The 23,261-nt window shown below is 39.6% G+C and overlaps 1 protein-coding gene across 2 annotated transcripts in view; it reads left to right on the top strand.

Annotated features, from left to right (window-relative positions):
* The window catches only part of TXNRD1 (thioredoxin reductase 1), a 46,865-nt gene extending 24,560 nt beyond the window's left edge, over positions 1-22,305 (top strand). For both annotated transcript variants that reach the window (XM_073575135.1, XM_073575136.1), the window contains 2 exons: positions 9,164-9,298; positions 19,578-22,305. In XM_073575135.1, coding sequence (XP_073431236.1) covers positions 9,164-9,298; positions 19,578-19,640 — 198 coding nt within the window. In that variant the 3' untranslated portion in view covers positions 19,641-22,305. The remainder of the gene's footprint in view (positions 1-9,163; positions 9,299-19,577) is intronic.
* The last annotated feature ends 956 nt before the right edge of the window (positions 22,306-23,261 follow it).

Raw genomic sequence — 23,261 nt, 5'->3', positions numbered from 1 at the left:
AGGGCCTAAGTATTTTAGGTAGTTAGTCTTACAGTGAATATAACTGCATATGAATAAAAATTGTTTTGGGAGGGCGACCAGGTAGTACTTAAAATCGGTGTATATTAAAGAAAATCTGCCATAAATATTTTTACGTTTTGTTTTGAATTCATGCTGCTGCAATATCTCATTAAAAAACCCCCTCAAACTATTGGGCTCAAAGGCACCAACTAAATTATGCCCAAAAGTGTTACTCAAGGGCCAAATTATTTTAGTTCTGTTTGACTGATAACCTGCAGCCCTTGCAGGATTAGGTGCCGATAAGCCTGGGAAGGCAATCAATAGACTGGCATCTAGTGGTAGATTTTTGATAGGTCGTGCGTAGACCACAATATCTTAAGGGTGTGTACACACGTTGCGGATTCTGCTGCAGATCCGCAGTGGATTTGGTCCTGTGGATCCGCAGCAGTTTCTGCTGCGGTGTACAGTACCATTAAAAGCAATGGAAAATGAAAACCATAGTGCACACGGTGTAGATTTTTCTGCACGGATTTGCTGCATTTTCAAAACCGCAGCATGTCAATTCTTTGTGCGGATTCCGCAGTGGTTTAGCACCTGCTCCATGACAGGTGTCAAACTGCAGGCTAAACCGCAAAAAATCTGCAGATAAACTGCAGATCTTTTGACCTGCGGATTTACCTGCGGATTTAGACAAATCCGCGTGGAAAATTCTGCAGCAGAATCCGCAACGTGTGCACACACCCTAAGGGGGGTTATGCATCTGATTTGCAAGGACATCTGAATAAATGGCAATAGTAGAGACCAACGCGTTTCAGCAAAGAGTCTTAATCATGATTTTAATGTTGGTACAATAAAGGCTATTTTTATCCACTAATAAAAAATCATTATTTTTGGATGTTTTGCCGCTAGAGATTTCCTTTTCTTCTCTTTACGTATCCTAATGGTGCATTTACACAAGTGGATAATCAATGAAAAAGTGTTTTTTTTGGGTTATTGTTTATGCCGTAAAAAAATAATTGAAATCAGCAGCATATCCCGTGTGAAAATGTGACATGCTGCCAATAACATTATACTTTACAGTGACAGAATGATCATATTTGCCATGGTTCTGTCCTCATCACTACTTTTTGACCTGACTTGTACACAGTCGGTGCATTGATGGGCCAAAATCAGTATGTCTATATTCTCCATAATTTTCTATCTGTCCACCATATTAGGCTGCACATTTCTTGTAAATGGCGCATTTAATTTCAGTAGACTGGTTGGGTCCTACAAGTAAGGTTCACCTACAATCCAATGGTATGAAAGAATGTTGCGCTAGAGAACTTTTTACCTAAAAATAGGCAAATGTAAAAACATGACCTGTACAGTCATTATAATTTATTCTCCTTAAACATGTATAAAGTGTTGGCTTCTTAAACTTAGAACATAACTTAGAACATAACTCCACGTAAATTAAAGAATGAGGATAAGGAAAGCGAAAGAGAAAAAGTAAATGGAGGATGTGCTGACAACCAGTGCTGGGTTCATCTTTCAGTTCATCTAAGATTCTAACGATCGTTTTATTAACATGTCCTTACCACTGTGAAGATTTAAAAAATATGGAAAAGAGAATGCATCAAATTCTTTATCTTCAAGAGACCAGGGATCTAATACAATAGAAACTTTTTTTTAACTAGACATCTCCTTTAAATTTACAAAATGTAACTCACATCATAGTTAGTAATACTGTATACTGTGTTTCAACTATCTTTAATTGTCTTTTCATAATCATTAAATTAATACCTTGAAAAAGTATAAGGGAATTTATCAACCTCAGAACTTATGCTCTGACCCAGACTTGTTTCATTAATTTTATAAAAAAAAACCCTTTTACATAATAATGACTACACTGTTTCAATAGAAAAATTAAAATTATAGCGATAAAAATATCATTAAAGTTAAACTATAGGCAGGATTACCAGAACCTCTAGAGCGTATTTGCAGTGGCTTTTTCAAAGTTTCTTGCAAGGATTTTTCTATGGGTTTGCTATCGAAACAATAATTGTTAGAATTTACGCGTGTCACAGTCAAACACAGTTGTAAATTATTGATACTGAAGTTCCAATGATGCACATATGGTAGGTTAATTCAAAAGAAAAATTGTCAGCTTACCACGTTTCAAAATAGTATTGATGCTTGGATCAGACTATAACCACAGGTGGCAAAGCCCGCTGAGATCAACAATCATGAGGAAAAGTTGTTACTTCCATTAGTAAAGTGATAAATCTGTATTCTGGATACAAAAAATGAGAATTCCCTTATGGTAGAAAAATTTGATACGCTTGTGGCGCTAAGTACGCCCTAAGTTCTAGATACTCTTTAGAATCATAGGAAATGCTTATGAAAGACATAAGGCCAATTATATGGAAGCACAAATAATTCATATTGCTTCATATGCTACTTGTTATAATTAAAGGGAATCTGTCACCTACCCTTTGGCGGGCGATGAAAACGAGGTCGGTCCGGTCCGATGGGCGGTGTTCCCGATGTGTGCTGCCTCCCCATCCTTGCCCGCCGTCCGCAGGTTATTGCTGAATTGGATTGGCTGTACGCCATTTTTTGCACGTGCGCTAAGCATTCATAGCTCAATTCTTATGGAAATAATTTATGGACTTCCATGCGCTGCTCGACAAAATACAGAATCCCACTTACGGTGAAAGATTAATCATTTATTCCCAACGCGTTTCGAAGTAACATGTTTGCCATCCCCTGAGGAAGAAGTAGTCCTTACTTCGAAACGCGTTGGGAATAAATGATTAATCTTTCACCGTAAGTGGGATTCTGTATTTTGTCAAGCAGCGCATGGAAGTCCATAAATTATTTCCATAAGAATTGATGTATCAGCGGTCACTCGGTTTGACCTCTGGACGTGCAGCAGCTGACCACGAATCCTATGTGCTTGATCTCTCCTACAAATAGGTGAGTGAATTTCTTTTAATCTTTTAATATTAACTCGGATAAGACCCTATTGCGCTTTTCTGTTGCTTTAGTTTATTGCATTGAAGCATTCATAGCTAGCGCACGCGCAGTATGCTTTGCCCAACTGCGGGCAAAGCCGAAAAGCCGGACTGCGCATGCGCCGGTTAACTAAGCCCCGGAACACAGCAAAATACTTCCGGGGCTTAGTTAACCGGCGCATGCGCAGTCCGGCTTTTCGGCTTTGCCCGCAGTTGGGCAAAGCTTACTGCGCGTGCGCTAGCTATGAATGCTTAGCACACGTGCAAAAAATGGCGTACACCTACTCCAATTCAGCAATAACCTGCGGACGGCGGGCAAGGATGGGGAGGTGGCATACATCGGGAACACCACCCGATGGACTGGACCGACCTCGTTTTCATCGCCTGCCAAAGGGTAGGTGACAGATTCCCTTTAAGAGCTTGCATAGCTCAAAACGCGTCGATGTTAGCATAAATATGCATTTCTTTTTTCTTCATTTTTTTATTTCTAGAATAAATGTGATGTTTTAGAATTGTTATTGCAGTTGCTGAATTTTCCCTTACCCCTTCTTATGACAAATAGTTAATAATGAACAAAAAGTGCAATATATATTTAACAGAAGCATAACATCAGAATAGCAAGCATAATAAAGCCAAAAGGAAACACAGACAATATACAGTGGTGCATAAATATTTGTCCACCCCTTGTCAAAATTACTGTTATTGGGAAAAGATAATCAAGTTGAAGATAAAATGATCTCTAAAAGGTAAAGATGACACATTTCCTTGTATTATTATATTACAATATGTATTGTAATTTTTTACATTTTAAAAATTGCACAAAGGAAAATGAGCCTATGCAAAAGTTTGGACACCCTTGAAGATTTGTGTGCTCTGATAACTTTGTTCAAAGGTTCAGACCTTAATTAGCCTGTTAGAGTTATAGCTTGTTCACTGTCGTCATTAGGAAAAATCAGGTGGTGCAGATTTCCCATCTTTATAAAAACCCAGCCTCCCCTAAACTTGTGTCAAAAGACAGCAGCTATGTGGTCTTGTAAGCAGCTGCCTAGCACTCTGAAAATGAAAATGGTGTAGGCCCACAAAGCAGGTGAAGGCTGTAAGAAGATAGCAAAGCGTTTTCAAGTTGCTTTTTCCTCAGTTCGAAATGTGACTAAGAAATGGCAGTTAACAGGAACAATGGAGGTCAAGATAAGTTCTGGAAGACCAAGCAAAATTTCAGTGAGAGCTGCTTGTAGGATTTCTAGAGAAGCAAATCAGAACCCCTGCCTGACTGCAAAAGACCTTCAGAAAGATTTGAGACTCTGGAGTTGTAGTACATTGTTCTACTGTTCAGAGACATCTGCACAAATATGGTCTTCATGGAAGAGTCATCAGAAGAAAACTCCTGCGGCCTCACCATCAAGTTCAGAATCAGAAGTATGCAAAAGAACATCTAAGCAAGCCTGATGCATTTTGGAAACAAGTGGGCTGATGAGGTTAAAATAGAACTGTTTGGCCACAATGATCAAAGTTATGTGTGGAGAAAAAAGGGCACCAAATTTCAGGAAAAGAACATTTCACCAACCATTAAGCATGGGGGTGGATCAATCATGCTTTGGGGTTGTGTTGCAGGCAATGGCACTGCGAACATTTCACGTGTAGAGGGATAAATGAATTCAATGAAATTTCAACAAATTCTTAATGGGAACATAAAACCATCTGTAAAAAAGCTGAAGTTGAAAAGGGGATGGCTTCTACAAATGGATAATGATCCTAAACACACATCAAAATCTACTATAGATGATCTCAAACGGCGCAAGTTGAAGGTTTTACAATGGTCCTCACCATCCCCTGATCTGAACATCATTGAAAATCTGTAGCTAGACCTCAAAATAGCAGTGCATGCAAGACGGCCCAGGTATCTCACAGAACTGAAAGAATTCTCCAAGGAAGTATGGATGAAAATCTCTCAAACAACAATTGAAAGACTCTTTTCTGGCTACAAAAAACGTTTACAAGCTGTGATACTTTCATAAAAGGGTGTTACTAGGTACTAACCATACAGGGTGCCAAAACTTTTGCAGTGACCCATTTTCCGTATTTTAATTTTTAAAATGCAAAAGTTGAAAAAAAGTTTATTTATATATATATACTGTATGTATATATACAGTCATATGTTAAAGTTTGGGCACCCCTATTAATGTTAACCTTTTTTCTTTATAACAATTTTGGTTTTTGCAACAGCTATTTCAGTTTCATATATCTAATAACTGATGGACTCAGTTATATTTCTGGATTCAAATGAGGTTTATTGTACTAACAGAAAATGTGCAATCTGCATTTAAACAAAATTTGACCGGTGCAAAAGTATGGGCACCCTTATCATTTTCTTGATTTGAACACTCCTAACTACTTTTTACTGACTTCCTGAAGCACTAAGTTGGTTTTGTAACCTCATTGAGCTTTGAACTTCATAGCCAGGTGTAGCAAATCATGAGAAAAGGTATTTAAGGTGGCCACTTGCAAGTAGTTCTCCTATTTGATTCTCCTATGAAGAGTGGCATCATGGGCTCCTCAAAACAACTCTCAAATGATCTGAAAACAAAGATTATTCAACATAGCTTTTCAGGGGAAGGATACAAAAAGTTGTCTCAGAGATTTAACCTGTCAGTTTCCACTGTGACAAATATAGTAAGGAAATAGAAGAACACAGGTACAGTTCTTGTTAAGCCCAGAAGTGGCAGACCAAGAAAAATATCAGAAAGGCAGAGAAGAAGAATGGTGAGAACAGTCAAGGACAATCCACAGACCACCTCCAAAGACCTGCAGCATCCTTTTGCTGCAGATGGTGTCACTGTGCATCGGTCAACAATACAGCGCACTTTGCACAAGGAGAAGCTGTATGGAAGAGTGATGCGAAAGAAGCCGTTTCTGCAAGCACGCCACAAACAGAGTCACCTGAGGTATGCAAAAGCACATTTGGACAAGCCAGTTACATTTTGGAAGAAGGTCCTGTGGACTGATGAAACAAAGATTGAGTTGTTTGGTCATACAAAAAGGCGTTATGCATGGAGGCTAAAAAACACAGCATTCCAAGAAAAACACTTGCTACCCGCAGTAAAATTTGGTGGAGGTTCCATCATGCTTTGGGGCTGTGTGGCCAATGCTGGCACCGGGAATCTTGTTAAAGTTGAGGGTCGCATTGATTCAACTCAGTATCAGCAGATTCTTGACAATAATGAGCAAGAATCAGTGACGAAGTTGAAGTTACGCAGGGGATGGATATTTCAGCAAGATAATGATCCAAAACACTGCTCCAAATCTACTCAGGCATTCATGCAGAGGAACAATTACAATGTTCTGGAATGGCCATCCCAGTCCCCAGACCTAAATATCAGTGAACATCTGTGGGATGATTTGAAGCGGGCTGTCCATGCTCGGCGACCATCAAACTTAATTGAACTGGAATTGTTTTGTAAACAGGAATGGTCACAAATACCTTCATCCAGGATCCAGGAACTCATTAATAGCTACAGGAAGCGACTAGAGGCTGTTATTTTTGCAAAAGGAGGATCTATGAAATATTAATGTCACTTTTATGTTGAGGTGCCCATACTTTTGCACCGGTAAAATTTTGTTAAAATGCAGCTTGCACATTTTCTGTTAGTACAATAAACCTCATTTGAATCCAGAAATATAACTGAGTCCATCAGTTATTAGATATATGAAACTGAAATAGTTGTTGCAAAAACCAAAATTGTTATAAAGAAAAAAGGTTAGCATTAATAGGGGTGCCCAAACTTTAACATATGACTGTATACTGTGTATATATATATATATATATATATATATATATTCATGATCTTTGACTTTAGACCTTTTAGAGATCATTTAATCTTCAAATTGCTTAACTGTTCACAATAACAGTAATTTTGACCAGGGGTTCACAAACCTTTACATTAAACTGTATACTTAACAGAAGCATAGCATTAGAATAGGAAGCATAATAAGGCCAAATGGAAACACAGATAAAGGCAATATAGTTTTTCTCAGGCTTTATGGTGTAGAAAGGACTAAAAATCCACCCAGGGGAGGTAACTGGCAGGAGCACGTTCATCTGAGACAAGGATTTTGGATTTTAAATCCGAATACCAAATACCCTCATGGGTATAAACTTTAAAAATGATCTCGTTTTTCCATCTATTGAATTAATTCAAAGATTTTTTAATTCTGTTTCTGCTAAGTATACATTGCCTTTGTCTGTGTTTCCTTTGGGCTTTATTATGCTTTCTATTCTAATGATGGGCTTCTTTTAGGTTTATATTGCCTTTGTCTGTGTAGTTTTTTTGAGCTTTCTGTTTTGAGATTTTCAGCACTTGGACAGCTCAGTAATAGCTTGTAGAGAATCTGTTTATTACAGAAGTTAGGATCAGTCAGAACAATAGGCATTTAATGCTCCCTAATTAAAGTCTGTTTATATTGGCCAACCGGCGCCACGGAAAAACTTCTGATCAGTAAACTTAGCAAAATTGGTGAGCATTTGAATGCCTATTTACACAGGAAGACCAAAGTACATTTCTGGAGTGCAACTCCTGTTTACACAGGACGATGTACTGCCAAGAAAGAAGATTTTTCATGATGCACAAAAGATCATTTCACCCAATGAAGGAGCATTTTACCTAACTACATGGCAAGATAATTGTGAAACAAGCTTTTTTTTTTTTTAACAACGCTCGTTCACAATTATCTTGCAGTGTAAATGTCCCCTTACAAGCATAGTAATGAAGCTCTGACTCCCCCAGTACATAGAGCCATTGTAGAAGCAATGAATGCAGTCTGTAGGAGTTTAATTGCCTTTCCTGCAGGACGATCATTGCATTGTCATCCACTCTTTCAGTCTCAACGTCGGACCTAACATTTCATTCTAGCTACTCTTGATGATGACTAAATTTTGCTCTGAGAATTACCTTCACGCTCCCGTTTTTTTTAACCTCTAAAACAATTTTCCCGTACAGTAAATAAGGTACATATGACTGCTATGAAAATCCCTTCCCTGGCCATAGGATTTTATCAGTACATGAGCTGGTATATTATGATAATTAGAAAATATTACTTTCTCCCCTGATCTGACATATCACATGTATTAAAATAATAAAGGACTGCTGCTTATGACTTTTAATGCTGTCATCAAAATGGAGCCTAATGTGCAGCCCTGATAACACTTAATAAAGTCTGTACGCGAGCAACGCAGTCTGTAAAGGTGCAGAGATGAGGATAATAAAAGGACTTATCCATCACCGTCACTTCCAGCTTCTAGTTTTGTGTCACATCAGGTATCCACCGTATGAATTTCTAAGTTAAATCGGGGAAAAAAAGAAATGAAATTACCATTCTCCTTGGAAGGTGGCTGTCACCTTGCACCACTCACCTGTGTTGTGCTGCCTATGGTAATGTGACAGGCCATAATCATAAAGATGATGAATTGAATGCAGGAGAACAGCATCAATTCTACTAACCTGACTCGTGAAGGCTGTTGACCCCCATAAAACATGCTGACTTATGTGCTGCATGTTCGGGGTAGTGATTGCCTTAGAGATTGGAGGCTTAGCACACACCGACTGTTCCTCCGTGCTCTAGTACCATCAGCATAAAATGGCAATAATTGTCACGCTGAAAACTAATTGAGGTTTTTGGAGAAAATGCTGACATTTCAATATCATTTCCAGCAGAAGTAATTCCCCTCTAACTAAATTTGTATGTAGATGTGTAAGAAGCAGCGGAATATCATTTTCTATTTTTATTTCATTTTTTTTACTAAAATTTTAGAAAGTTGACATTACGCATAGTATCATTTTTTTCCTACACTTTAAAGCAAAAACTCATTTGTGTCACTTGTAGGTCTAACATTTTGTTCTGATTAATTTCCTTTTATATTTTTAGAGTGGTCGGAGCTGTTTTTCTAACACATTGCACCAAATCCCCTGCAAGTTAAATAATACATTTCAGATTGAAATCAGCCACTAGGGAGAGCGAAGGCGCTAACTGCAGACAGTTCATAGAGCTCCGAATTCTATTATATTTTATGAAATTAATTGTTAATATATTAAGTATTTGAAAGTGTCATTACTTTATATTTATTGGGAATGTGAGATGTTTCTACATTGGTTTTATTTATTATATTCCAGGAACGAGTGGTGGGTTTCCATGTGCTTGCTCCTAATGCTGGAGAAATTACCCAAGGATTTGCAGCTGCCATAAAATGTGGTCTCACCAAAGAGCAACTGGATAATACAATAGGAATACATCCAGTATGTGCAGAGGTGAGTGCTGGAAATGTCACATTTCATCTAGATATTCAAGTTATTATAGGATGCCACTATGTACATTGGAGATCCAAAAACACTAAAAGTACTAATCATGCTCTACAACAAAGAAATATTAACTTTCCACACATATTGTCAAGCACAAGAAACAGAAAAACCCAAATTTGGCGCTTGTGTACACGAATATGTGCCAATAACAAACCAACGTGAACAGCAAATAATGTTGAGCACAATTTATTATACACAGAGTTTTTGCCAATTTCCTACCATAAAGCTGCTCGAAGTGTGTCAAAATGTTTGCGGAACTCAGGATGTCACAAAGGTTTTGAGACTTTTGCCACTTATATGGCAGTCCCACATCCAACTTTGCCAGTTTATTAAAAAGTAGTGGGAGCTTGGTAAATCAGGATGTAGCAAAGTGCGCCAGATAAATTCAACATCATTTACGTTACAAAAGTAACATAAATTAGTACAAAAATATAGCCCCAACTAGAGTAACATTTCTGGTTCCGACCCACAATAATTGAAAGATACAGTAAATTTATTGAAGTGGCGCAAGTTCCTTTACGAATTTGGCACACCTTACTCTAGTGCTCCTTTCATTAAAACTGGGGTATAACACATCAGTCTTAATAAGTCGGGGCCAGAGAATTTTTTGTTACCTTATCAATGGCTGTACCTTCTCCAGTGTTAGTTTCTCCAGAAGGGTGGCGGTGATATCTCTGTTTCCAGATTTAGTCCACAAGTAGTTCTCTTCTGTGAATACGTTAAACGTGGAAGGGTGCCGGTAGGGTTTTCTGTACGTATGTGCGCTGTTCCTTGCCGCCTGAGTGTGATGCCATACATGGAGGCGGCACAGGAGACTGAACCACAGTCTACATGTTTCGGAAATTACTATTTCATCTGCCAGGGCCCATTGCTTTTGAGTGTGGTTGGTACTTTTATTTGTATTTCGGTATTCATGTCACATCATAGTAACCAGCAATAAAGATGGAGCTTAAAATAGAACTGCAGTGCATGTTCTTTTCCAAGACAAGCAGGACAAACCTTGAAATTACAGCAGTTACTTGTCTCATTAGAAGTCAGTGCAAAGCCTGTGCTTAGAAAATAAGGTTCTAAATGATAAAGTGCTCTCAATTTCAAGAGAATGAAAACCAGTTACAGAAATGTATGGAATTTATTGATGATGTCTCTTAAACGTTAAGAATTTTCCAAGGTCAGAATAACCCTGCAGAACAATGCCCATTGTCTCAATCAACTCCACCCATATACATATAGGAGTTAGAGAAAAAGGTTTCTACATTTTATCTTACTGCTTATATGTGAAATAATGTAACCCTATGTAGCCATGATGCTTTCAGGAGGAAAAAGAAAAAAGAACTAAAATAATATGTTTGCATAAATATGCACACTCTTAAACTAATACTTTGTAGAAGTACCCTTTGAATTTATGACAGCATTAAGACCCTGATTCATCAAGACTCTGAGTTGCGCCCAAATTTTGCAACTTTTCAAAGTTTTTACTCCACTCTTTGGGTGTAAAACCTTTGATGAATCAGGGCGTACGTCATTTTGAGTAGGAGTCTATTCAGGGGAGGATGTGTAACCTGTGCAGCCGTACAGGGTTGCCAAGAGGTAAGAAGGCCCACTTCTACCTCCACAGCAGGTGGAATTTTGTATTATGATAAGCCACTGGATTGGAAAGGACCCATATATTATTCTTGCAAAGGGGCCCTCTTCCATGCATATTTTCCCATTAAGTAATGGCTACTAGATTCACCCTTCTTCCATTTGTAGTGGCTTCTGGCGTGGGGTATCTATTTTTGTGATTTATTGAACCCAGCCACCTGTTGTTCCTGAGTTTGGGTATTCCATAAATAGAACTTAATAGGGTGAGCAGGGACAGCCGCCGTGGAGCCGTGGCGCCATTTGCGTTCCAAGAGGGTGCTAACCTCTTCTGTCAGGCAGGGGGGAGTTATAGGGCCCTATAGGGATAATTAGAGTGTTTATTCCCCACCTGGCATTGTGATTTATTATATACATCCATGAATAAGCTTTATTTTTTTGAAATATGATCAGCATCTTTTTGTGCCTTTTTTTAGAGATTTTTTTCAATTTTAAAATGAATCGTTAATAAAGTATCTTCCACTTCTACCACTTCTACCTCCACAGCAGGTGAAATATTGTATTATGATAAGCCACTGGATTGCAAAGGGCCCATATATTATTCTTGCAAAGGGGCCCTCTTCTGTCTGAGACGGCTTAAAGCGTGGATGAGGGACGGCCACAGGATGAGGGGTACAGCAACAATCAGTGGACACACAAAGATTAGATAATATAGTATGAATATTTATTTATTTATTATTTATTTATTTATTTATTGCACGGCGAATAAGTCTCCTTACCTTGACAAGCCACAGCTGGCATGTCACTCTCCGCAAGGAGAAACCTTACTTCTTAGACCCTAGTCCAGAGCCTCTCACCTTGCCAAATCAGATCTCATACTTTGCACTGACGAGAGCCAACAGCTCGAAACACCGTGTCTGCAAATTGAGATTCTGATTTGGCTTGTATCCTAAGTCATACTACAAGACTCGTTAAAGGGTTGATTGTGACTTGTAGGATCGCTACTACCAATAGGTGGCGCTGTAGAGTAAAAGTCCTCTTTCTTTCTGAAGAGGCAATTTGCATATTATTTTCCCAGAGGAGCATTGCACGGCGAATAAGTCTCCTTACCTTGACAAGCCACAGCTGGCATGTCACTCTCCGCAAGGAGAAACCTTACTTCTTAGACCCTAGTCCAGAGCCTCTCACCTTGCCAAATCAGATCTCATACTTTGCACTGACGATAGCCAACAGCTCGAAACACCGTGTCTGCATATTGAGATTCTGATTTGGCTTGTATCCTAAGTCATACTACAAGACTCGTTAAAGGGTTGATTGTGACTTGTAGGATCGCTACTACCAATAGGTGGCGCTGTAGAGTAAAAGTCCTCTTTCTTTCTGAAGAGGCAATTTGCATATTATTTTCCCAGAGGAGCATTGCACGGCGAATAAGTCTCCTTACCTTGACAAGCCACAGCTGGCATGTCACTCTCCGCAAGGAGAAACCTTACTTCTTAGACCCTAGTCCAGAGCCTCTCACCTTGCCAAATCAGATCTCATACTTTGCACTGACGAGAGCCAACAGCTCGAAACACCGTGTCTGCAAATTGAGATTCTGATTTGGCTTGTATCCTAAGTCATACTACAAGACTCGTTAAAGGGTTGATTGTGACTTGTAGGATCGCTACTACCAATAGGTGGCGCTGTAGAGTAAAAGTCCTCTTTCTTTCTGAAGAGCCAATTTGCATATTATTTTCCCAGAGGAGCATTGCACGGCGAATAAGTCTCCTTACCTTGACAAGCCACAGCTGGCATGTCACTCTCCGCAAGGAGAAACCTTACTTCTTAGACCCTAGTCCAGAGCCTCTCACCTTGCCAAATCAGATCTCATACTTTGCACTGACGAGAGCCAACAGCTCGAAACACCGTGTCTGCAAATTGAGATTCTGATTTGGCTTGTATCCTAAGTCATACTACAAGACTCGTTAAAGGGTTGATTGTGACTTGTAGGATCGCTACTACCAATAGGTGGCGCTGTAGAGTAAAAGTCCTCTTTCTTTCTGAAGAGCCAATTTGCATATTATTTTCCCAGAGGAGCATTGCACGGCGAATAAGTCTCCTTACCTTGACAAGCCACAGCTGGCATGTCACTCTCCGCAAGGAGAAACCTTACTTCTTAGACCCTAGTCCAGAGTCTCTCACCTTGCCAAATCAGATCTCATACTTTGCACTGACGAGAGCCAACAGCTCGAAACACCGTGTCTGCAAATTGAGATTCTGATTTGGCTTGTATCCTAAGTCATACTACAAGACTCGTTAAAGGGTTGATTGTGACTTGTAGGATCGCTACTACCAATAGGTGGCACTGTAGAGTAAAAGTCCTCTTTCTTTCTGAAGAGGCAATTTGCATATTATTTTCCCAGAGGAGCATTGCACGGCGAATAAGTCTCCTTACCTTGACAAGCCACAGCTGGCATGTCACTCTCCGCAAGGAGAAACCTTACTTCTTAGACCCTAGTCCAGAGCCTCTCACCTTGCCAAATCAGATCTCATACTTTGCACTGACGAGAGCCAACAGCTCGAAACACCGTGTCTGCAAATTGAGATTCTGATTTGGCTTGTATCCTAAGTCATACTACAAGACTCGTTAAAGGGTTGATTGTGACTTGTAGGATCGCTACTACCAATAGGTGGCGCTGTAGAGTAAAAGTCCTCTTTCTTTCTGAAGAGGCAATTTGCATATGAATATTTAGTAACCCAGTTTCTAAAACAAACGAAAAGATGACAAATACAATGACAGCAGCTACTCTCAGTAACACTGACTAAGAGTAGACGCAGGTAAACTTAAACAGAGTTAACAGTTATATGCGAGCAAAATACAACGCGTTTAACACTTTCTATCTATAAATCAATAAAACTACAGTATTGTGCCACTACCTTAGTAATCTCCTACTAAGAGCAGTTTTCAAAGTGTCTCTTACAGAAGAGGCCTTTTCTCCTAAATAACGGAACCTCTATAAGGCTATTTAAAGTATATATGCACATATATATTCAGATATAAGATGGTACCGGTACATCCTGAAACTGAAGTAGAAGGGTCCTTGCTGGCTGAGTCCCGAATAATCAGAAATGCAGTCTTGAAGCTCTTAGGGATAGGGAATGCCGATCTCTCCAACGCAGAGCTTCCCTAAGTCCTTAGCAATAGAAACACCATCTTAAATCTCTTAGGGGGAATGCTGATTTCTCCAACGCTTGGCTTCCCTAACTCCTTAGAGATAAGGTCTCACGTGGCCTAGCCCAAGATACTGTGTACTAGGTTTTCCTCACCGAGTCGGCTCATGTCAAGCCAAACAACGCATGCCATTTCTTGATGATTCATACTGCACTATATATATATGTATATATATTATTATTTATTTGTAAAGCACCATTGATTCCATGGTGCTGTACATGAGAAGGGGTAACATACAAAGTACAGATTCTGTGTTGAGAAGGGGTAACATACAAAGTACAGATATTACTTACAGTAAACAAACTAACAATCAAAGACTGATATAGATGGGAGAGATGACCCTGCCCTTTCGGACTTACATGCTACCGGATGGAGGGGAAGGAGACAGTAGGTTGGGGGGTTGCAGCAGTTCCAGTGATGGTGAGGCGGTAGATCCAGTAGTGGTGAGGAGGCAGCGGGGATCATTGAAGGCTGTAAGCTTTCCTGAAGAGATGGGTTTTCAGGTTCCGTCTGAAGGATCCGATTGTGGTTGATAGTCAGACGTGTTGGGGCAAAGAATTCCAGAGGATGGGAGGTATTCGGTAGAAGTCTTGGAGGAGCGAATAAGTGTGGAGGAGAGAAGGAGGTCTTGAGAGGACCGAAGATTATGTGACGGAAGGTAGCGGGAGATTAGTTCAGAGATATATGGAGGAGACAGGTTATAGATGGCCTTGTAGGTCATCATTAGTAATTTGAATTGGATACGCTGAGGGAATGGGAGCCAGTGAAGAGATTTGCAGAGGGGAGAAGCAGAAGAGTAGTGAGGAGAGAGATGAATTAGTGGGGGGCAGAGTTAAGGATGGACTGGAGAGGTGCGAGGGTGTTAGCAGGGTGGCCACAGAAAAGGATGTTGCAATAGTCGAGGCGGGAGATGATGAGGGCATGTACAAGCATTTTAGTAGAATGAGGGTTGAGGAAGGGACGGATTCTGGAAATATTTTTGAGCTGGAGCGACAGGAGGTGGAGAGAGCTTGGATGTGTGGTTTGAAGGACAGGGTAGAGTCAAGGGTTACTCCGAGGCTGCCAACCTCTGGTACAGGGGAAAGTGTGATGTCATCAATTTTTATAGATAAGTCGGGTAAGGAAGATCTATGAGATGGGGGAAAGATGATCAGTTCAGATTTGTCTACATTCAGTTTGAGGAAGCGAGAGAAGAAGGAGGATATGGCTGATATACACTACAGGATTCTGGACAGCAGAGAGGTGACTTTTGGCCAGAGAGGTAGTTCTGAGTATCATCAGCATAAAGGTGGTACTGGAATCCATGGGACTTTATGAGTTGCCACAGGCCAAGTGTTGAGAAGAGTAGGGGTCCTAGAACAGAGCCTTGGGGGACTCCAACAGAGAGAGGGTGGGATGAGGAGGTAGTGTGGGAGTGGGAGATGCTGAATGTGCGGTTGGAAAGGTATGAGGAGATCCAGGATAGGGCAAGGTCTTTTTTGATGCCAAAGGAAGAGAGGACCTGTAGTAGGAGGCAGTGGTCAACTGTGTCGAAAGCAGAGAACAGGTCTAGAAGGAGGAGTATAGAGTATTGTCCATTATAGTTATATATATATATATATATATATATATATACACAATGTATTAGTCACTCCTATGTTGATGATGCATAGTACACTCATAATATATCATTCACTAACGGGGTGATTGACTGTGTGCTAATATACATAGTTCAGCATCTGGATAATTCACTGTGCTTATACATATTTATATTATTCAGCATCTGGTATCATAGTGCACCTATATATAAATTGTGTTCAGACTTTTACAACTTTTTAATCATAACCATGTGGATAGATTGTTTTAAATGTTTTTTCATGTTAAACAAATTTGTTGTGGGAAAGGAAGCGGCCACAGTTTTTTGTTCTGACACAGAACTACATATGTAGTTCTTTAGATATTAAACGCTGCCATGTGCCTCATGAGGACACTTACATAAAACACATCAAATAAGCTTGGTGGAAAAACTCAACGTCGCGTTTGTCAAAGCAACGCATTTATGCTCCCACAAAAGACGTCTTTGATACAGTTAATTAAGGCCTTTGAACAACCTCAGGCAGGCACATTGCAATTTTCTCTCATTATTCTGTGACAATTCCTATCAGTTAATACCATGCAGCATGACACATTGCAGAAATGCCGTTTTAAAAAGAGATATTAGATGAATAGCCCAGTCAGGCAGTATGTACATTAACACTTCTTGGACCTGGTTCACGCACTGGATTTTAGTGGCGGTTTTCTTAGACTCGTCTGGAATGCTGGATATATAAATTGTGGGGTAATTAGGCAGGATTTGTGACCTATACTGCCAATATTTTGGACAGCCTCTGTGATTACTACAGGGCCTTTCGCGATACAACAGATATAACTCACTTCCTAGCTCATATTGCTTTTCCCACATTTCCAGAAGAGCAATGCTTTCATGATCCATTAACTTCAGAGAGCTGACCCTAGCTAATGATAGTAATACCATGCCTTACTATCAGAGGAGAAACACAAAGGGAACCTGGCATCACCAGAAATTATATTTACCTACAGATATAAGGTAAATAGGGTAACCCCTTCTCATGTACAGCACCATGGAATTAATGGTGCTATATAAATAATAATAATAATAATAATAATAATAATAATAATAATAATAATAATAATAATAAATCTGCAGATAAATAGCATTAAAACTGTGTAGTCAACTGCAATCCCTTGTAAAAGTATTCACCTCCTTAGCTTTTAACCTATTTTGTTGCATTACACCTGTGTTTAAATATTTTTGTAATCCAATTTGTGCGTGATGCATCAGCAGTAAATAGTCTACAGTGGCATGTAAAAGAAAAGTTTGGGCGCCTCTGGTCCAAATTACTGTTGTAAACAGTTAAGCAAGTTGAAGATGAAATGATCTCCGAAAAGCCTAAAGTTACAGATGATATTACCTTTCTATTTTAGGCAAAAAAATATGTATATTTAGTTATTTTTAACATTTAAAAAATGTTCAAAAAGGAAAATGGGCCAATGTGAAAGTTTGGACACCCTTGGAGATTTGTGTATTCAGATAACTTTGACCAAGCTTTCAGACCTTAAAGTGAACCTGCCACCTCGTTTTGCCGCTATAAGATGCAGCCACTGCCTTTTGGGGCTTATCTACAGCATTCTATCATTAGAAATAAACATGAGCGCAATACTTTCAACAAAACACAATGCGGCAATCCATGGAAATAAGCCGCCATAATAATATTATGTTCTGCTCCATAAACATACAAATTTAGGAGAAAAAAGGGAGCAAACGAATCCAAGTAGTATAAAAATATCAAAATCCTTTATTAAATGCGAGCACAGCCAATATATGTAAATAACCAGCAAAGTTGCAAATGACAAATAGATACCAATATTAAGAAGGCAGGTGGGGGTGAAAAAAAAAAAGACTGCACCTGTATATAACATTAGCCAGGATAGTTTGTAAAATATGCCGACACAAGGGCTGTTACACATGCCAAATAATAAAGGATTTTGATATTTTTATACTACTTGGATTCGTTTGCTCCCTTTTTTCTCCTAAATTTGTAGCATTCTATAATGCAGTATATAAGGCCCTGGTCCGACCTGAAAGATGAGAAAAATAAGTTTTATTATACTCACCTATGGGGGGGCGGTTCGGTCTGATGGGCGTCGCAGGTCCCGAGTCCGGTGCCTCCCATCTTCATGCAATGTCGTCATCGTGCTTGTTTCATGCTGCACTCCTGTGCAGGCATACTGATCTGCCCTGTTGAGGGCAGAGAAAAGTACTCCAGTGCGCAGGCGCCGGGAAAGGTCAGAGAGGCCCAGCACCTGCGCACAGTGACCCAAAGCATACTGCTAAAGCAACACTTGAGAGGTTTAAGGGGAAACGTGTAAATGTTTTGGTGTGGCCTAGTCAAATACCAGACCTTAATCCAACTAAGAATCTGTGATCTGACTTGAAGATTGCTGTTCACCAGAGGAAACCATATAAGTTGAAGGAGCAGGAGCAGTTTTGCTTTGAGGAATGGGCAAAAATCCCAGTGGCAAGATGTAGAAAGCTCATAGAGACTTTTCCAAAGCAACTTGCAGCTGTAATTGTGGCAAAATGAGGCTCTACAAAGTACTGACTTCAGGGGGTGAATAGTTATGCACACTGATATTTTCAGTTACTTTTACTATTTGTTGTTTGCTTCACAATAAAAAGAAAACAAAATGTTCACAGTTGTAGGCATGTTCTTTACATGAACTGATGCAAATCCTCAAAAAAACAGTGAAATTCCAGGTTGTAAGGTAGCAAAATACAAAAAATGCCAAGGGGGTGAATACTTCCGCAATCCACTGTACTTGGAAGTGCGACTACATAAAAAAACTTTTAGTCATGATGTAATGACTGTTTAATGCCTCTCTCCGAGTCACCGGGGCAGTGCAGGGCAGTGATTACATCACCCCTTAGTTCCTGACTTTTACTATCTTGAATTAAAAAAAATGGGAAATAAGGAAATGCAAAAATGTTGTCTGCGAACCTGTCCTTTGAATATTAGAATGCTTATATTTCTTAAATTTGCCTTGGAAGGGAATCTGTCAGTAACATCAACCCCTCATCTACCAAACTTCATGCAAGTCTGTGAAATGTAAATCCATCAACACATTTGTATCTTCTATCTGCTGCTGCATTCCTAAGAAATTTCATTCATATGCAAATGAGGTGTTAAGTGCTATGGGTATGACAGAGCCCTTTCTTTACTTTTGCTTCCCCAGGTGGTTTTCCTGCTCATCAGCAGCCCCTTTATCTTGATTGATAGCTCACTGTATTATATCAAGTTCAGGCCAAGGAGATCAGATAGTGAGCTATCAATGAAGCAAAAGAGGCTAGTGCTAGACGTGAAAAAAAATTTCAGGAGGCAAAATGTCATCTCACGCCCAGAGAACCTAATTTGAATATGAATGAAAACACTAATATCTCAGGAATGCAGCAACAGATAAAATATTTAAAGGTGTACATGGATTTATATTTAAAAGACCTCCTTGCCCATAAATGCAGTTAAAGGGGGTTAACGATATTGACAAATTTGATTTAAACAAGGTTTCCCATATTATGTTATAAAAGATGCATTTGTCTTCAAGGAAGAAAAATGAAATAAACTTCAATCACTAATAGAGACTAGAGACTTTCGTTTTCACTTGTTGGAGACATTTCAGTAATTGGCATTCATCTTTGATAGCTGAGAGAGGAAACACGATGTGGTATCTTCCAATCATGCAGTATGTCTTCTCTTGATTGCAAACACAAAATTATCCAGAAATATTCACTTTTGTAGTTATCGCTGTATTTAGGAATAATCATAGCCCCTTGCTGGGTAAAAATCAGAGAAGTCCTCTAAATGCTACCCTCATCTTTACTTTCAGATATTCACCACCCTTAGCGTGACAAAGCGGTCTGGAGGAAGCATTATGCAGGCTGGATGCTGAGGTTAAATCCCGCTGTTTGTTGCTGTTGCCATTATCTCATAAAGCAAGTGAGCGAAATTGTTAACGATGGAAGACAATGCCAAGGAAAGAGAATATAAGGGACATCTACAACACCGAAGAACAAGAAACTCATTAACTTTAAGAATGGCAGCAAACAATACAGCTAGGTGATGGAATAAACTGCAGCAGTGCACTTATGGTGCTTTTGTGATGTCTCAACCCAAAGCCATATCTGGTGGGCTGTGACTGAAGAACTGCAAGCTTGGTTTATTGACTCTAGGGATACGTCCCTAAATATTCAGTGGTGGTATCATAACAGGTTAATATCATTTAAACTAAAGTTATTTATTTAGAAGTATAAAAAAAGTCACAAAAGTAATAAGTAGAAGATTACTGAGGTTGTTAGCTTTGGACAATGCAATTTTGTTAAATCAGTCCTTCAAAAATACACTGATCACAAGCGATCAGCTGTATTCGTCAGGGAAACCAAAGTGCACGACTACTATGCTGCCCCCAGAGGCAAGATTATGTATTACAAGATACCCACTGACATCAATGGCGTTTTGTGCAATACACTGACATGCTGAGTCCTCCTGAGGGAGACGCTCTTTGTAGCTGTTCACTTCTTCAGCTGATCCCTCAGAAGGATCCTTTGTAATAAATCAGAATGCCCCTTTAGGGTATTTTAAATTGGGCTTTCTAAATAAGGCCACTCCTTATGTCAAATGGAGGCTAGATTGAGGCTACACTGTGATATTTTTACCCTGCCTTCATATTTCCTCTTTACTATTTTTCAATATATTTGAAGTTGCCTGAAAGAAATTGACATTTACTGGTGTCACCTACGTAGCTCGCTCCTCTGAAAACGAATGGAAAATGACTAAATTAGATTATTTTGTGCAATATATTGTAGCAATGACAAATACGCCTGTATAGCTCAGCCTGGGAAATACATTCTGGCTGAAGCACATTAGGGGACATGTATGAAACCTGATAAGAAAAGTTGATGTTGCATTTTATGCCATTTGCTTTCATGTTCTAAATGATATAAGAAAGTTAGACGTCATTCAGACATCCATTTTTTTCTTGTACATGAAAAGAACGCAATGATTTTCATCGGTGTTTGGTCTATGTGTGTATGTCTACCTTTGGAGATTTTCCTATACTCTGAAAAAAAGTTGCAAAGCTTCTCCTAAAATGTTAAAAATGGACAGCACACAGATTGCACAATGATGGCGCGATGGGTTCTCTCCGGTTTTCACGGACGCATAGACTTATGTTCAAATGTAATGTATTTTTCTCCATCTATTTTGCACATGAGCTTATTTTCACATTTACCTGTGGTCCTTGGAAAAAGAAGTTGCAGCATGCACTAGTCTGGTCCAATTTATGGACCAGACTAATGTTTCCTGCACCCATCCACTATGTGGACGGGTACATGGAGTTGGTCACATTCTGCAATTTGTGGATAAGGCTGGTCCTATAAATTCAGCGGGCATTGTGAACAAAGCTTATGGGGGACTCAAAAACAGAAATGCGAACATGAAAAATGGACATGTGAACAGCACCTTAGACTGTGAAAAATGGAGGTCTGAATGAAGCCTTTTAGTTAGCGCATCACTTGTAAAGGTTTGCACAAACATATTTCAAGGTATAATTCTCCTTTAAAGTGAATCTGTCACCCCATTTTTCAAGTATCAGCTGCCGGCACCGCCATCAGGGGCTTATCTACAGCATTCTGTAATGCTGTAGATAAGCCCCCGATGTAACCTGAAAGATAAGAAAAATGAGTTACATTATACTCACCCAGGGGCGGTCCGGGTCCGGGTCTGGTCCGATGGGTGTCGCGCCTGCGCACTGCAGTATTCTGCTCTGCCCTCAACAGGGCAGAGCAGTGCGCCTATGCAGGAACCACAACAGGCAGCAAAGAAGAGGACGTCATCGTTAGAAGATGGGAGCCGCCGGACCGGACCGCGACACCCATTGGACCAAACCGCCCCCCCCGGTGAGTATAAACTAAATAATTTTTCTTAACCTTCAGGTTACATCGGGGGGCTTATCTACAGCATTACAGAATGCTGTAGATAAGTCCCTGATGGCTGTACCAGCAGCTGATACTCAAAAAATGGGGTGACAAATTCCTTTTAAGCATTATTCTAAGCTTGTAGTAAGGTATTGTTACCATTTGCCTCTGAAAAAAAACTATAGAGGATTTTAGGATTTCATTTTATAAATCATTGAGGGATTTTTATTTATATATAGTGATAGAAAAAAAAAATAAGAGATGAAAAACTCTCTGATTCTGAAATATTGTAAATCAGAATGGAGCCATGGACACCTGTTCAATAACCCTGAGATGTATTATTATATTCCTTTTTATTTTGAAATTAGGAATTATTTTAATAGGTAACTGAGTTTCAGAGACCGCTCACTACCACTCATGTACATGTTTAGTTTCTTAAAGATGGAATTTAGCTTTACCTGGTCACTATGGAATTGTATTGTAGCGATACCATGATGTGCTAGACGGGGCAATTTACCACTTTGTGTATTTGTTTTATGTCTTTAGTAACACAATAATATTTGTAAATTACATATCTATTTTCTTAAATGGTAATATTGTTTAGAAGATGGTTTGAAATAAAATGTGCTATTTTTTGATAAATGTTGGCTTCTTGGCTTTATACGGAAGCGTGACATAACAGAAAGTTAATGGGCTGCAGAATTCTTTAGCTTCTAAAAGCATTGTGCTAATATTTCGCAAAATAACTCACCTAGGGAATGTTTTTCATTACAGTCGAGCCGCATGCACAGTACAAGTTGTTTATAGTTGTTCCAGTCCCTGTAGTTAAAGGTTTAGTACAATTTGCTAAGAAGACTGGTCCAAATGCAAAGAAGAGGAAATCAAAAGTGTAACATGCTGTCTAGTAATCTTTGGTACTGTGCGATGGACACTGTGTCAGATGTTCTGTCTCCACCACCGCCAATAGCTTCTGTGAAAGAAGATGTCGTCAAGGGGTGGAGATAGAAGCAGTGAGTGACCCAGGTGCTGCTCTATAGCTTCTAGCGCTGCACTCAGTTGAGTTGCGTTGTCAGCAGGGGTAGTGCTAGAAGCAGTGAGTCACTCCAGCACTGTCCCCTGGTGACAATTCGTTTGAGAGTAGTGCTAAAAACTGTGGGGCAACACTGGTGTCACTCACTGCTTCTATCTCCACCCCTTGACAACATCTTCTTTCAGTTGTAAGCTATGGGGTGGCGAAGATAGAAGCAGACTGCTGGCGCTGCACTCACATCTCCTTCAACGTCCATCACCCAGGATTCAGGAAGCCTTCAGAGGGGACAGTGATGCAAGAAACTAGTAAGTAACTGCAGCACTGCCCTCTGCGACATCCTGTTTCAGGAGAGGCAATGGATGCTGTGGGGAGTGAGTGCAGCCCCAGCCTCCAATGATGTTACGATTGGGACTCCTCTCAAGCAAAATGTCACAGTAAGTACAGTAAAAACAAAACATTTTTAGGAATTTGCTACATGTAGAAAAATGTAGGGTATTGTGTAAAAGCAAATTACAAAAGTGGTTAAATACATTTTAGATGCTGGCCCAGCCTTTAAGGCTTCTTTGAG

This window comes from Dendrobates tinctorius, unplaced genomic scaffold (genome assembly GCF_039654945.1).
Source record: "Dendrobates tinctorius isolate UK_male_01 unplaced genomic scaffold, ASM3965494v1 ptg000043l, whole genome shotgun sequence".
NCBI lineage: Eukaryota > Metazoa > Chordata > Amphibia > Anura > Dendrobatidae > Dendrobates > Dendrobates tinctorius.
This window is presented reverse-complemented; position numbering and strand designations above follow the sequence as displayed.